The sequence below is a fragment of the Trichogramma pretiosum genome, unplaced genomic scaffold, assembly GCF_000599845.2.
Source record: "Trichogramma pretiosum strain Unisexual culture from Peru unplaced genomic scaffold, Tpre_2.0 scaffold83, whole genome shotgun sequence".
Lineage (NCBI taxonomy): Eukaryota > Metazoa > Arthropoda > Insecta > Hymenoptera > Trichogrammatidae > Trichogramma > Trichogramma pretiosum.
This window is the reverse complement of record NW_019641663.1, coordinates 508,662-518,116: the sequence shown is the minus strand read 5'-3', so window position 1 is coordinate 518,116 and position 9,455 is coordinate 508,662. Positions and strand designations below refer to the sequence as shown.

Below are 9,455 nucleotides of genomic sequence, written 5' to 3'. Positions count from 1 at the left end.
TACGCACACCTGCGAAAAGTCACTCGTGTGCTGCTGCCGTTGACAAATACTCGCGCAGATACACGCGTGCGGGTGTCGTGTTTATTTTTTTTTTTTAATTCCTCGTATAATCGATTAATTTTGCTTTTACGAGAGCTCATGCACTCGTGCGCGCGGTTTAAAATGTAAAATACAGAATTAATGTACGCGTCTTGTACGTCAACGGCAGCGTACAACAGGCAGCGAGCAATCATCCGAGCTGCTCCGTTATATATATATATACGACGAAACGTCGTATATACTGCAGCCGCGGCAGTAGCTTTTCTCTCTCTCTCTCTCTCTCTTATATATACTACCTGCAGCGGCGCACACCTTGGCGTATATATACTACACTAGATTCATGCGCATATACGAACGGATTTTCCGTTCCCGGCGTGGCTTATAATATGCATACATCCATAATAATTTCGGGGCGAAACCTTCCGTTCTCCATAACTTTACATGCTAAAATATATACGTGCGTGTGTGTGTAGGTGTGCGTTGGTGTGGATGCCTCAGAATCGCGGAGTACGTTCGAAAATTTAGCAGCTTTTCGTGAGGCATTTTCGCACGATTTTTCGAGACAAATCGTTGTCCATGGATGCCGATTAATTACGAGCTCGCAGACGAATGAGGGATATCTCCCCGCAGAAAGTTTCGGAATCGAAAAAAGAGAGCCAAAGGCTTCCGGGCACGACTAGTAGTAGTAGTAGTCTGTATTTAGTAGCGGCATATATCGAGTAATGGCCCACGCGGCGAGCCGAGAGCGAGAGATATATATAAAATGCCGTCTGTGGATTAAGCGATATAATATATCAGACGCCGCGCGCATGTGTGCGCGAGGGGGTGGACAGAGAGTGGGGAAAAAAAAGAGAGAGAGCGAGCTGAGAGGCTGCAAGCCTATATGGCGCAGTAGTTAGTTATATATATATCTAAGTAGTAAGAGAGGCTCTCAGCGTTCGTGATAAGGAGTTGCTAAAGCGGCTTACCGAGAGGCAATGGACGTGGTGGTGGCCTCTCTCTCGCTCTACGTGTTTCTGCGATTCTTCGGGTTCTCTCTCACTTTATATATGATTGCGCTTGGAAATGTGTATGAGTATGTGTGTGCATGCGTGCACGGCCCGCCGGGGATTATATGGGTTAAATTACTCGCTCGTCGCGCGACGACCGCTTTTATATAACCGTCGAAGTAACTAACTCGTGCTTTGCCGCGCGCGACGAGTAAGAACGTCGCGTTGCAAAAAATGAGGAAGAAATAAAAAGGGATGAAGTTTACTCGTGGGCGCACGTATATCGAAATATATATCGGACGGTTTTTCTTGCATTACATTGGTTTGCGATGCTACAGTTTTTCAATTCAATGGTAATATTTTGGTTTGAGTATGAAATAATTTAAACAATTGGATTATTTTTCAAAGCCAATAATTTAGAGTCGAAGGTCGTCGAACTTTTCAAGTCGCTAATTATTTTGTGACATTGTACTTGTTCGTTGACTCGAGGGTGTAAACCCGGTATACGATTAACTGTGTCTAATACCCTTAACTTGAAAAACAATACCGTAACGATTCAAAAAGGAACAATAACTTCACGAGGTAGACAATTATTCTTATAGCCTTCGCATTATCGCGATAAAAGTCTATTGTTGGAGTAATCGTTGTTATCAACAACGAAAAAATCGAGAACGATGTCACCTCTCGATGACTTTTACGAGTCGGTCAGTGTAACGTTCGTCATAGAACCGTACGCATATTTTTGAGAGCCCATCGGGAAAAAGATAATGTTGAAAGATCAAAATAAAGAGGATAGTTTCTTCGATAGTCCCGCGTACAGTCTAACCAAGGGATGCTTGATACTATCCGGTGGCTGGCCTTACCTAAGCCCAAGAAAAAGAAAAACCATATGGTTCGCGGTTAATACTTACGTAGCTACCGCCTGGTTCCCAGAGGTAAATACGACGATTCGCCAAATGTGCTGAAGTTCACGAATTATTTTATGCTGCAGTTGTTTCACATCATCGAAATAATCGATCGAACGAGAGAAGTGATCTACTGCTTGATGGCGTTTCTCTGCACGTATTTGTCTTTCGTGTCGTCGATCAATGCCGCCTTAAAATCTCATTCGGTATTAAAAAAAAAACGATACACCGCGACTGTTCACGTCTCGGATAAGTGACACGAAATTTTCAGATGAGACGTTTGATCGATTCAGTGAGAGAGAATTGGAACGATTTGAAGAGCGACGACGAGAGAAAAATCTTCGCGACGTATGCCAATTACGGCAAGCTCTTTACCATCGGCCTAACATGTAATACAGATATTAGCTATTCCAAAACAAAAAACTTGAATTGTAAAAGTCCTTAATTAATTCAGAGACATTTTTGTTCAATGAACTTTACTTTTAAACTCAATAGCTTTCCAATAAAATAATAAAAAAAACATTTTTTTATGCAAACACAATTAATTTTTTTATCAAAAAAAGAAAAAGTTTGTTTAGAAGAAAATTTTATGGAACAAAAATGTCTTATAAGTGAGTATGGAACATCTTCAAAATTTTTCAGAATTATTAATGATGATTTTGGTCGTCTTAACCTTTCAAATATTTGAATGTACTAATAATTTTTTTTACTCCTAGAAGCAACTTTTAATTGTCAGTAATGACGTATAAACAAAATATTTTTCATGTCTTTTTAACTTTACAACTCAAGATTTTTTTTTTAAATTTATCATAAATGTCATATTTATTGCATCAATAATAAATTCATCAATCGATCGTTACAGTCGCTTACTACATGGTACTACTGTCTTACATCGTGTTCCCGCTAATAACGCCATCGCTACGTTACCTCGACACGGGCAACTGGACGAGACAAGAGAAAAACATCCTGGAGGTCGAATACTACGTCATCGATCTCCAGGAATACTACTGGCCGATATTCGTTCACGGATCTCTGGCTTGTATGGGGGCCGTTTGGTTGATGCTGGCTTACGACGTTCTTTTCGGCACGGTTGTGCAGCACTGCTGTGGAATGTTCGCCGTCTTACGGTATAACAATTTTTTTGGCAAAATCAAAATCCAATGACGCACATTGATAAATGTAGGAGGTTTTTGCAGGTACAGAATTCGACAGATGGACGTTATACTTCATAATTACTCCTACGATCGGCAGTTGGCCTTGAAAAAAATCGAGGAAATCGTGATGTATCACCTTGCTTGTCTGGAGTAAGTCTGCTCAATCGTTATACTTGTGAAATTTCGAGTTATTACTTATCCACGATTTTGAAACTCAGATTCGCTCAAAAAATCGAAGATTTTTTCTGTTTACAGTTCATAATACAGATATTGACCAATACCTTCGTGATAAGTGTCTGCGGATCGCAGGTGAAAGAATAATTCGACATTTGCCCGAAAAATTTTTATAAAGAATAGATGCACTTGCAGGTCATACAGCTCGCCGACACATCTCTGCAAGAGTCATTCAGGTTTTTATATCTAGCCAGTGCGACCGCCTTTCGGCTGACCTTTATCAATGTCTTTGGACAGAGCGTGTACGATCACAGCCTTCAGATACACGACCATTTGTAAATTAACATATCTGTTAAATTCGCATATTTGTTCGTGAGAAAAAATGCTGTTATTTCAGAATATACACCAATTGGTACGAGTATCCAGTACAAGTGAGAAAATTATTCATAATTCTTTACAATAGAAGCGCCGAGCCTTGCAATCTTACCGCTGCCAAAATGGTTAACTTAAATCTAGATACTTATTGCAAGGTATTTAAAATTCCTAATTAAGACGTATCGAATTGCAATTTTCTTTATCCATAATTATTTCAGTTAATGAAAACGGCGATGTCTTATTTCATGATGATTATCCAGACGCTATAAGATTATTTTTTCTAACAAATATCTTATTTTTTTCTATTCAACTTGAATGAGTTTGTATCATAAGAGTTTGTTTCATTTCATTAATGAATGGTTAACAAATGTAATAAAGTGTAATAAAAATGAATAGAGTGTAGAAAAAAGAAACAAATGTCCGTAATTGTTATTAATTTTTATGACAATGCACAACATTATTATGCACTAAATCTAAATAGTATATAAGATTTTTAATGAATCTCTCCGCAGAAATTAACTTTTTCGTTTTCGGGACGAAAAAAGTTAGCTTTAGCTAGGGTAGCATGAAAAAAATTTTTCGCTGGGGATAATCGAGTTTTAGAACAATACTGCGTCTATTCAAAAAGTAACAATGAGTCCACAAGGTAGCGAATTATTCTTATAGCTGTTGAATTATAAAAGTCTATTGTTACATTAATCGTCATGATTAATAAAAAAAAATTGAGAATAACATTAATGTCAGCTCTCGATGACTTTTCCATGCATTCCACTGCTTAACTAAGTTGGTGTAACATCAAGCCGAGAACCGTTTATAAAAAAAATTATAATGTCAAAAGATACAGAGGATAGTTTTTTCGATAGCTCCGCGTACAGTCCAAGTAAAACATGCATGATACTATCCGGTGGCTGGCCTTACTTAAGTCCAAGAAAAAGAAAAACCATATGGTTGGTCGTTAATATTTTCGTAGCTACCGGTTGGTTCCCAGAGGTAAATACAAAGATTCGCTAAATGTGCTCAAGTTCAGGAATTATTTTATGCCGCAGCTGTTTCACATCATCAAAATAATCGATCAAACGAGAGAAGTGATCTACTGCTTGATGGCATTTCTTTGCACGTATTTGGCTTTCGTGCTGTCGATCAATGCCGCCGTGAAATCTCATTCGGTATTAACAAGAAGCACCACGACAAAAAAAAAATACACGACTGGTATCCGAGTATCAGATAAGTGACACGAACTTTTCAGATGAGACGATTGCTCGACTCCGTGAGAGAGAATTGGCATAATTTGAAGAACGACGACGAGAGAAAAATCTTCGCGACGTATGCCAATTACGGCAGGATCTTCAGCATCGGCCTAGCATGTAATACAAATATCATTTTTATGTCAGATATTATCATCAGGGATAATAAATTCGGCAATCAATCGTTACAGCCGCTTACTACATGGTGTTACTGTCTTTCGTCGTATCGCCACTTATAACGCCTGCTCTACGTTACCTCGACACGGGCAAGTGGACGAGACTCGAGAGAAACGTTCTGGAGGTCGAGTACCTCGTCATCGATCCCGAGGAATACTATTGGACGATATTCGTTCACGGGTCTCTGGCTTCCATGGGAAGCGTTTGGTTGGTGCTGGCTTACGACATTATGTTCGGCATCGTCGTACTGCACTGCTGCAGCATGTTTGCCGTGTTAGGGTAACAATTGTTTTTTGATTTTTTCCAAAATTCATAAGGGCCATGAAGCGCAGTGAAAACTTTGAGAGGATTCTGCAGGTACAGAATTGGACAGATGGACGTTATGCTTTATAATCACTCCTACGATCGCCGGTTGGCCTTGAAAAAAGTCGAGGAAATTGTGACGTATCATCTTGAGTGTCTGGAGTAAGTCCATTCAATTGTTATACTTGTGAAATGTCGAGCATTACTTATCCAAGATTTTGAAACTCAGATTCGCTCAAAGAATCGAAGATTTTTTCTGTTTACAGTTTATATTACAAATATTGTTCAATACGATCATAATAAGTGTGTGTGGATCGCAGGTAAAAAAATCACTCGAAATTTACCGGAGAAATTTTACATCAATTTATGAACTTGCAGGTCATACAGCTTGCCGACATATCTCTACAAGAATCATTCAGATTTGCTTTTCTGGCCAGTGCAACCGCCTTTCGGCTGACCTTCATCAATGTCTTTGGACAGAGCGTGTACGATCACAGCCTTCGGATACACGACCATTTGTAAATTAACATATCTGTTAAATTCGCATATTTGTTCGTGAGAAAAAATGCTGTTATTTCAGAATATACACCAATTGGTACGAGTATCCAGTACAAGTGAGAAAATTATTCATAATTCTTTACAATAGAAGCGCCGAGCCTTGCAATCTTACCGCCGCCAAAATGGTTAACTTAAATCTAGATACTTATTCAAAGGTATTTGAAATGGTATTCGATTAATACGTATCAAATTTATTTGAATCACAACTTTTCAAATCGATCTGTAATTCTTTCAGCTAATGAAAACGGCGATGTCATATTTCATGATGATTATTCAAACACTATAAGATTATTTTTTCTAACAAATATCTAAAATAATTTATGTCATTAAAAGATATATATTTCTTACAAGATAAGGGAATAAACAGAGTCAGGCACTGACTAACGAATCAATTTTTTTTTATTATATACACTCGGCAACAAAATTATCGCAACAAAAAAATTCATCGAAATTTTGTCGATTTTCAAATGCTTCTATCTTGGGCTAGATTTATCGTACCGACACGCTTTTTTTTTTTTATTTTTTGGAAATTTTGTCCTCTTTAAATCTATATTAATTGAGATAAGATTCGAGTTAATGTAGAGTTACCAGTAGTATTTGAGCGTGACACTAAAAATTACTGAAAAAAATGACTGTTTGAACGTGTACCAGTACCACAGTAATTTTTCTATCGAAATGTAACATACACCATTGCAAAGTGCTCTTTTTAACGAGTAATTTAAAAAAAAAAGACCTCTCTACGATTTTTTTAACGCCCTGTAGGTCGTTTTGAAGATACCATTCAAGGTACGTAAAATCCCCCGTTTAGCTGAAATCAAGACGATTTTCTGGGCATTTTGCGTACACAAACCGTACCTTCAAATCGACCTACAGGGCGTTAAAAAAATCGCAGATAGGTCCTTTTTTTTAAATTACTCGTTGAAAAGAGCACTTTGCGATGGTGTATGTTAAATTTCGAAAGAAAAATTACTGTGGTACTGGTACACGTTCAAACAGTAATTTTTTTTCAGTAATTTTTAGTGTCACGCTCAAATACTACTGGTAACTCAACATTAACGCGAATCTTATCTTAATTAATATAGATTTAAAGAGGACAAAATTTACAAAAAATTAAAAAAAAAGCGTGTCCATACGATAAATCTAGCCCAAGATAGAAGCATTTGAAAATCGACAAAATTTCGATGAATTTTTTTGTTGCGATAATTTTGTTGCCGAGTGTATATCTACATACAAATCTACATTTAAATATCGTTATCAAACGATTGAATTATACAATAATTATATATTACTTAGAAGATAAATAAAATACTTATAAAACGTGAATGTCATAACTAGTTGTCTTTGTTACTGAAAATACTGAAAGGTTTTTGAAATGTTGGAATAAGTGTATAAACCACCGATGGTGGTTGGTTTGGCCGTTTCAAGGAGCGATTTTCATAACATAGTGTTGGTTTTACCGTCAAGGTCCCCACCTGTGACGAGGTGCATTAATGGGAGTAATGAGCACGGATCATTAGTAGTAGTTTTACGCTGAAGCGCAGCCGGACTTCGGCCCCTCTCCTCTCAGCAACTCAAGTCTAATTCATTGTCTTAATCTTATTTACCATCTTCCACCCACGTAACAGTTTGTAATACTTTATATTTGATACCAAAAAATTATTATTTTCTCGCGAAAAGTCTTTTATGTAAATTCTTTCGTCCACCCGGAACGTAACCCTCGAATTGCCATAAGAGCAATGCTTCGATATCTGCGGATTCGATATCTGCGGCACCCTTTCGAAACGTAACCCCCGCAGATATCGGGGTTCAGCTGTATTTTCACGAAAATCAATAGCCTCGGTCAAAGCCTTGTTATATGGAGCAACGAGGCTGTGTCAATCGGCACGACATTCATCAAAACAAAATCGAGACAATATCGTGTACAATTTCAAATTCATAATTACGCGCGAATTTTTATTTTAATTACTTCGAATGTAATAGATCGTTGCTGCGCTTGCATATAACTGCGTATCTCATTCGCTTTTTATCGCACCCAAATCCTCTGTAAAATCATCTTTTTCCAGTAGAAATACATCATTGGTTTATATTTGAAATTTAACGATCGACCCTTTCTACCATCTTCTTCGTTGCGTACGCACAAAATGTAAACATGGCAGCGGCCTATATTTACGTGTATGGCTAACTTAAACATACGTACGTCGAATCGAAAAGTCTCGAGTAACTGTCAGTATCGCGGACGACGTTGAACGAACCGCACACGGTGTATACTCGTTTTTATTTTTCGACTTTTGTCTTTTATTGTACCGGTAAAAAATGGCGCCTCGAGACAGAAGGTCCGATGACGAAGCTCGTTCGTACGACCAGGTGTCTCTGCAATCACGCGCAACGACTGCATCAATGGCTACTTTGTCGGAGAAAGGCCAGCAGCGGAGCCATGCCGACGACAGATCGACAATCGCCGATGAACAACTACCAATTGACGGACGAGAGGAAGCGCCGCGTTACCACACACATGAGAAATATTGGGCTAAACAAAATAAAAATATTGAACCCAGCTTCGCACCGGTAATAATCATATAATGTCAATTGATTTTTAAAGAGAGTAAAAAATAATGGAACAATAAACTAATGGACAAATTACTTTTTCATTTTCGCGCAGTATAATTCATGGCAGGATTTGGACCGCGAAGATTGGGGCACTTTGGCTCTTATAGGCGGGGGCTTCTTATTCTGTATTGCATTTCAGTGCTGGTGGTTATGGCATCGTTATTTTGCACGTAACCGCGAAGAATAAATGTGACCACAACAAACTTCCACGAGATTTTACGACGACGACGACGACAAAGTCATGGACGTGGCAATAGAAATAAGTGTTTTTTTAATCTCTTAAACTCGAATAAATAATTGTAATTTTGGTATTTCTATATGCACCATAATATTTGCGTTGTCGCGGACATGATTAAATTACACCCTGATCGCATATATGGTTAAATTTCAAAATAAAATTCCGTTTCGTTAACAAAAAAAGGTGAAATTTTTTTTTTGCGTGCCCAGCGGCCCAGACCCTCGCAAATTGTTCATAGGACCTCTAGGAGTGAAAAAAAACGCTTGAACATGAAATTTGAAAATATTTAATTTTTTTTTAGGCACTTTTGTGTTGAGTCGTTGAAAAGGTATCAAAACTCATCTAAAAATTTTAACTAACCACTGTATTCGATAGGAAATTTCCTCAGCTTTCTCATGGTGCAGTTAGATTTTCCAAAAAATCTCATTTTCACAAGGAAAAATCGAAAATAATCCAGAAAGTACACTTTTTCCGTACTGAATTTTTCGACATATTTAGCCGTCAATGTTTGATGGCGATTTTCACGGTGAAAATTGGATATTTCGGAAAATCGAATAGTATCATCGGAAAGCTGAGGAAATTTCCTATCGAATACAGTGGTCAGTTAAAATTTTTAGATGAGTTTTGATACCTTTTCAACGACTCAACACAAAAGTGCCTAAAAAAAAATTAACTATTTTCAAATTTCATGT

At 37.7% G+C, this 9,455-nt stretch overlaps 2 protein-coding genes across 2 annotated transcripts; both read left to right on the top strand.

Moving 5' to 3' along the window:
* The first annotated feature begins 1,795 nt into the window (after positions 1-1,795).
* LOC106654534 lies at positions 1,796-6,204 on the top strand. The gene is made up of 15 exons (XM_023460240.1): positions 1,796-1,963; positions 2,020-2,139; positions 2,205-2,322; positions 2,796-3,060; positions 3,130-3,237; positions 3,306-3,396; positions 3,445-3,596; positions 3,659-3,791; positions 4,683-4,802; positions 4,883-5,000; positions 5,072-5,321; positions 5,375-5,414; positions 5,739-5,878; positions 5,941-6,073; positions 6,154-6,204. The coding sequence occupies exons 1-15, from the start codon at positions 1,796-1,798 to the stop codon at positions 6,202-6,204; spliced, it is 2,007 nt and encodes a 668-aa protein (XP_023316008.1).
* Positions 6,205-8,145: 1,941 nt separating this feature from the next.
* On the top strand, positions 8,146-8,866 carry LOC111693955. Its single transcript, XM_023460229.1, has 2 exons — positions 8,146-8,483; positions 8,578-8,866. The coding sequence occupies exons 1-2, from the start codon at positions 8,232-8,234 to the stop codon at positions 8,710-8,712; spliced, it is 387 nt and encodes a 128-aa protein (XP_023315997.1). The 5' UTR covers positions 8,146-8,231; the 3' UTR covers positions 8,713-8,866.
* The last annotated feature ends 589 nt before the right edge of the window (positions 8,867-9,455 follow it).

Coding starts and splice junctions, on each gene's coding strand:
- LOC106654534 (XM_023460240.1), top strand. CDS start 1,796: ATGTTGAAAGATCAAAATAAAGAGGATAGTTTCTTCGATAGTCCCGCG. Junction 4,803..4,882: donor CCGCCGTGAAATCTCATTCG/GTATTAACAAGA, acceptor CGAACTTTTCAG/ATGAGACGATTGCTCGACTC. Junction 5,001..5,071: donor CTTCAGCATCGGCCTAGCAT/GTAATACAAATA, acceptor CAATCGTTACAG/CCGCTTACTACATGGTGTTA.
- LOC111693955 (XM_023460229.1), top strand. CDS start 8,232: ATGGCGCCTCGAGACAGAAGGTCCGATGACGAAGCTCGTTCGTACGAC. Junction 8,484..8,577: donor TTGAACCCAGCTTCGCACCG/GTAATAATCATA, acceptor ATTTTCGCGCAG/TATAATTCATGGCAGGATTT.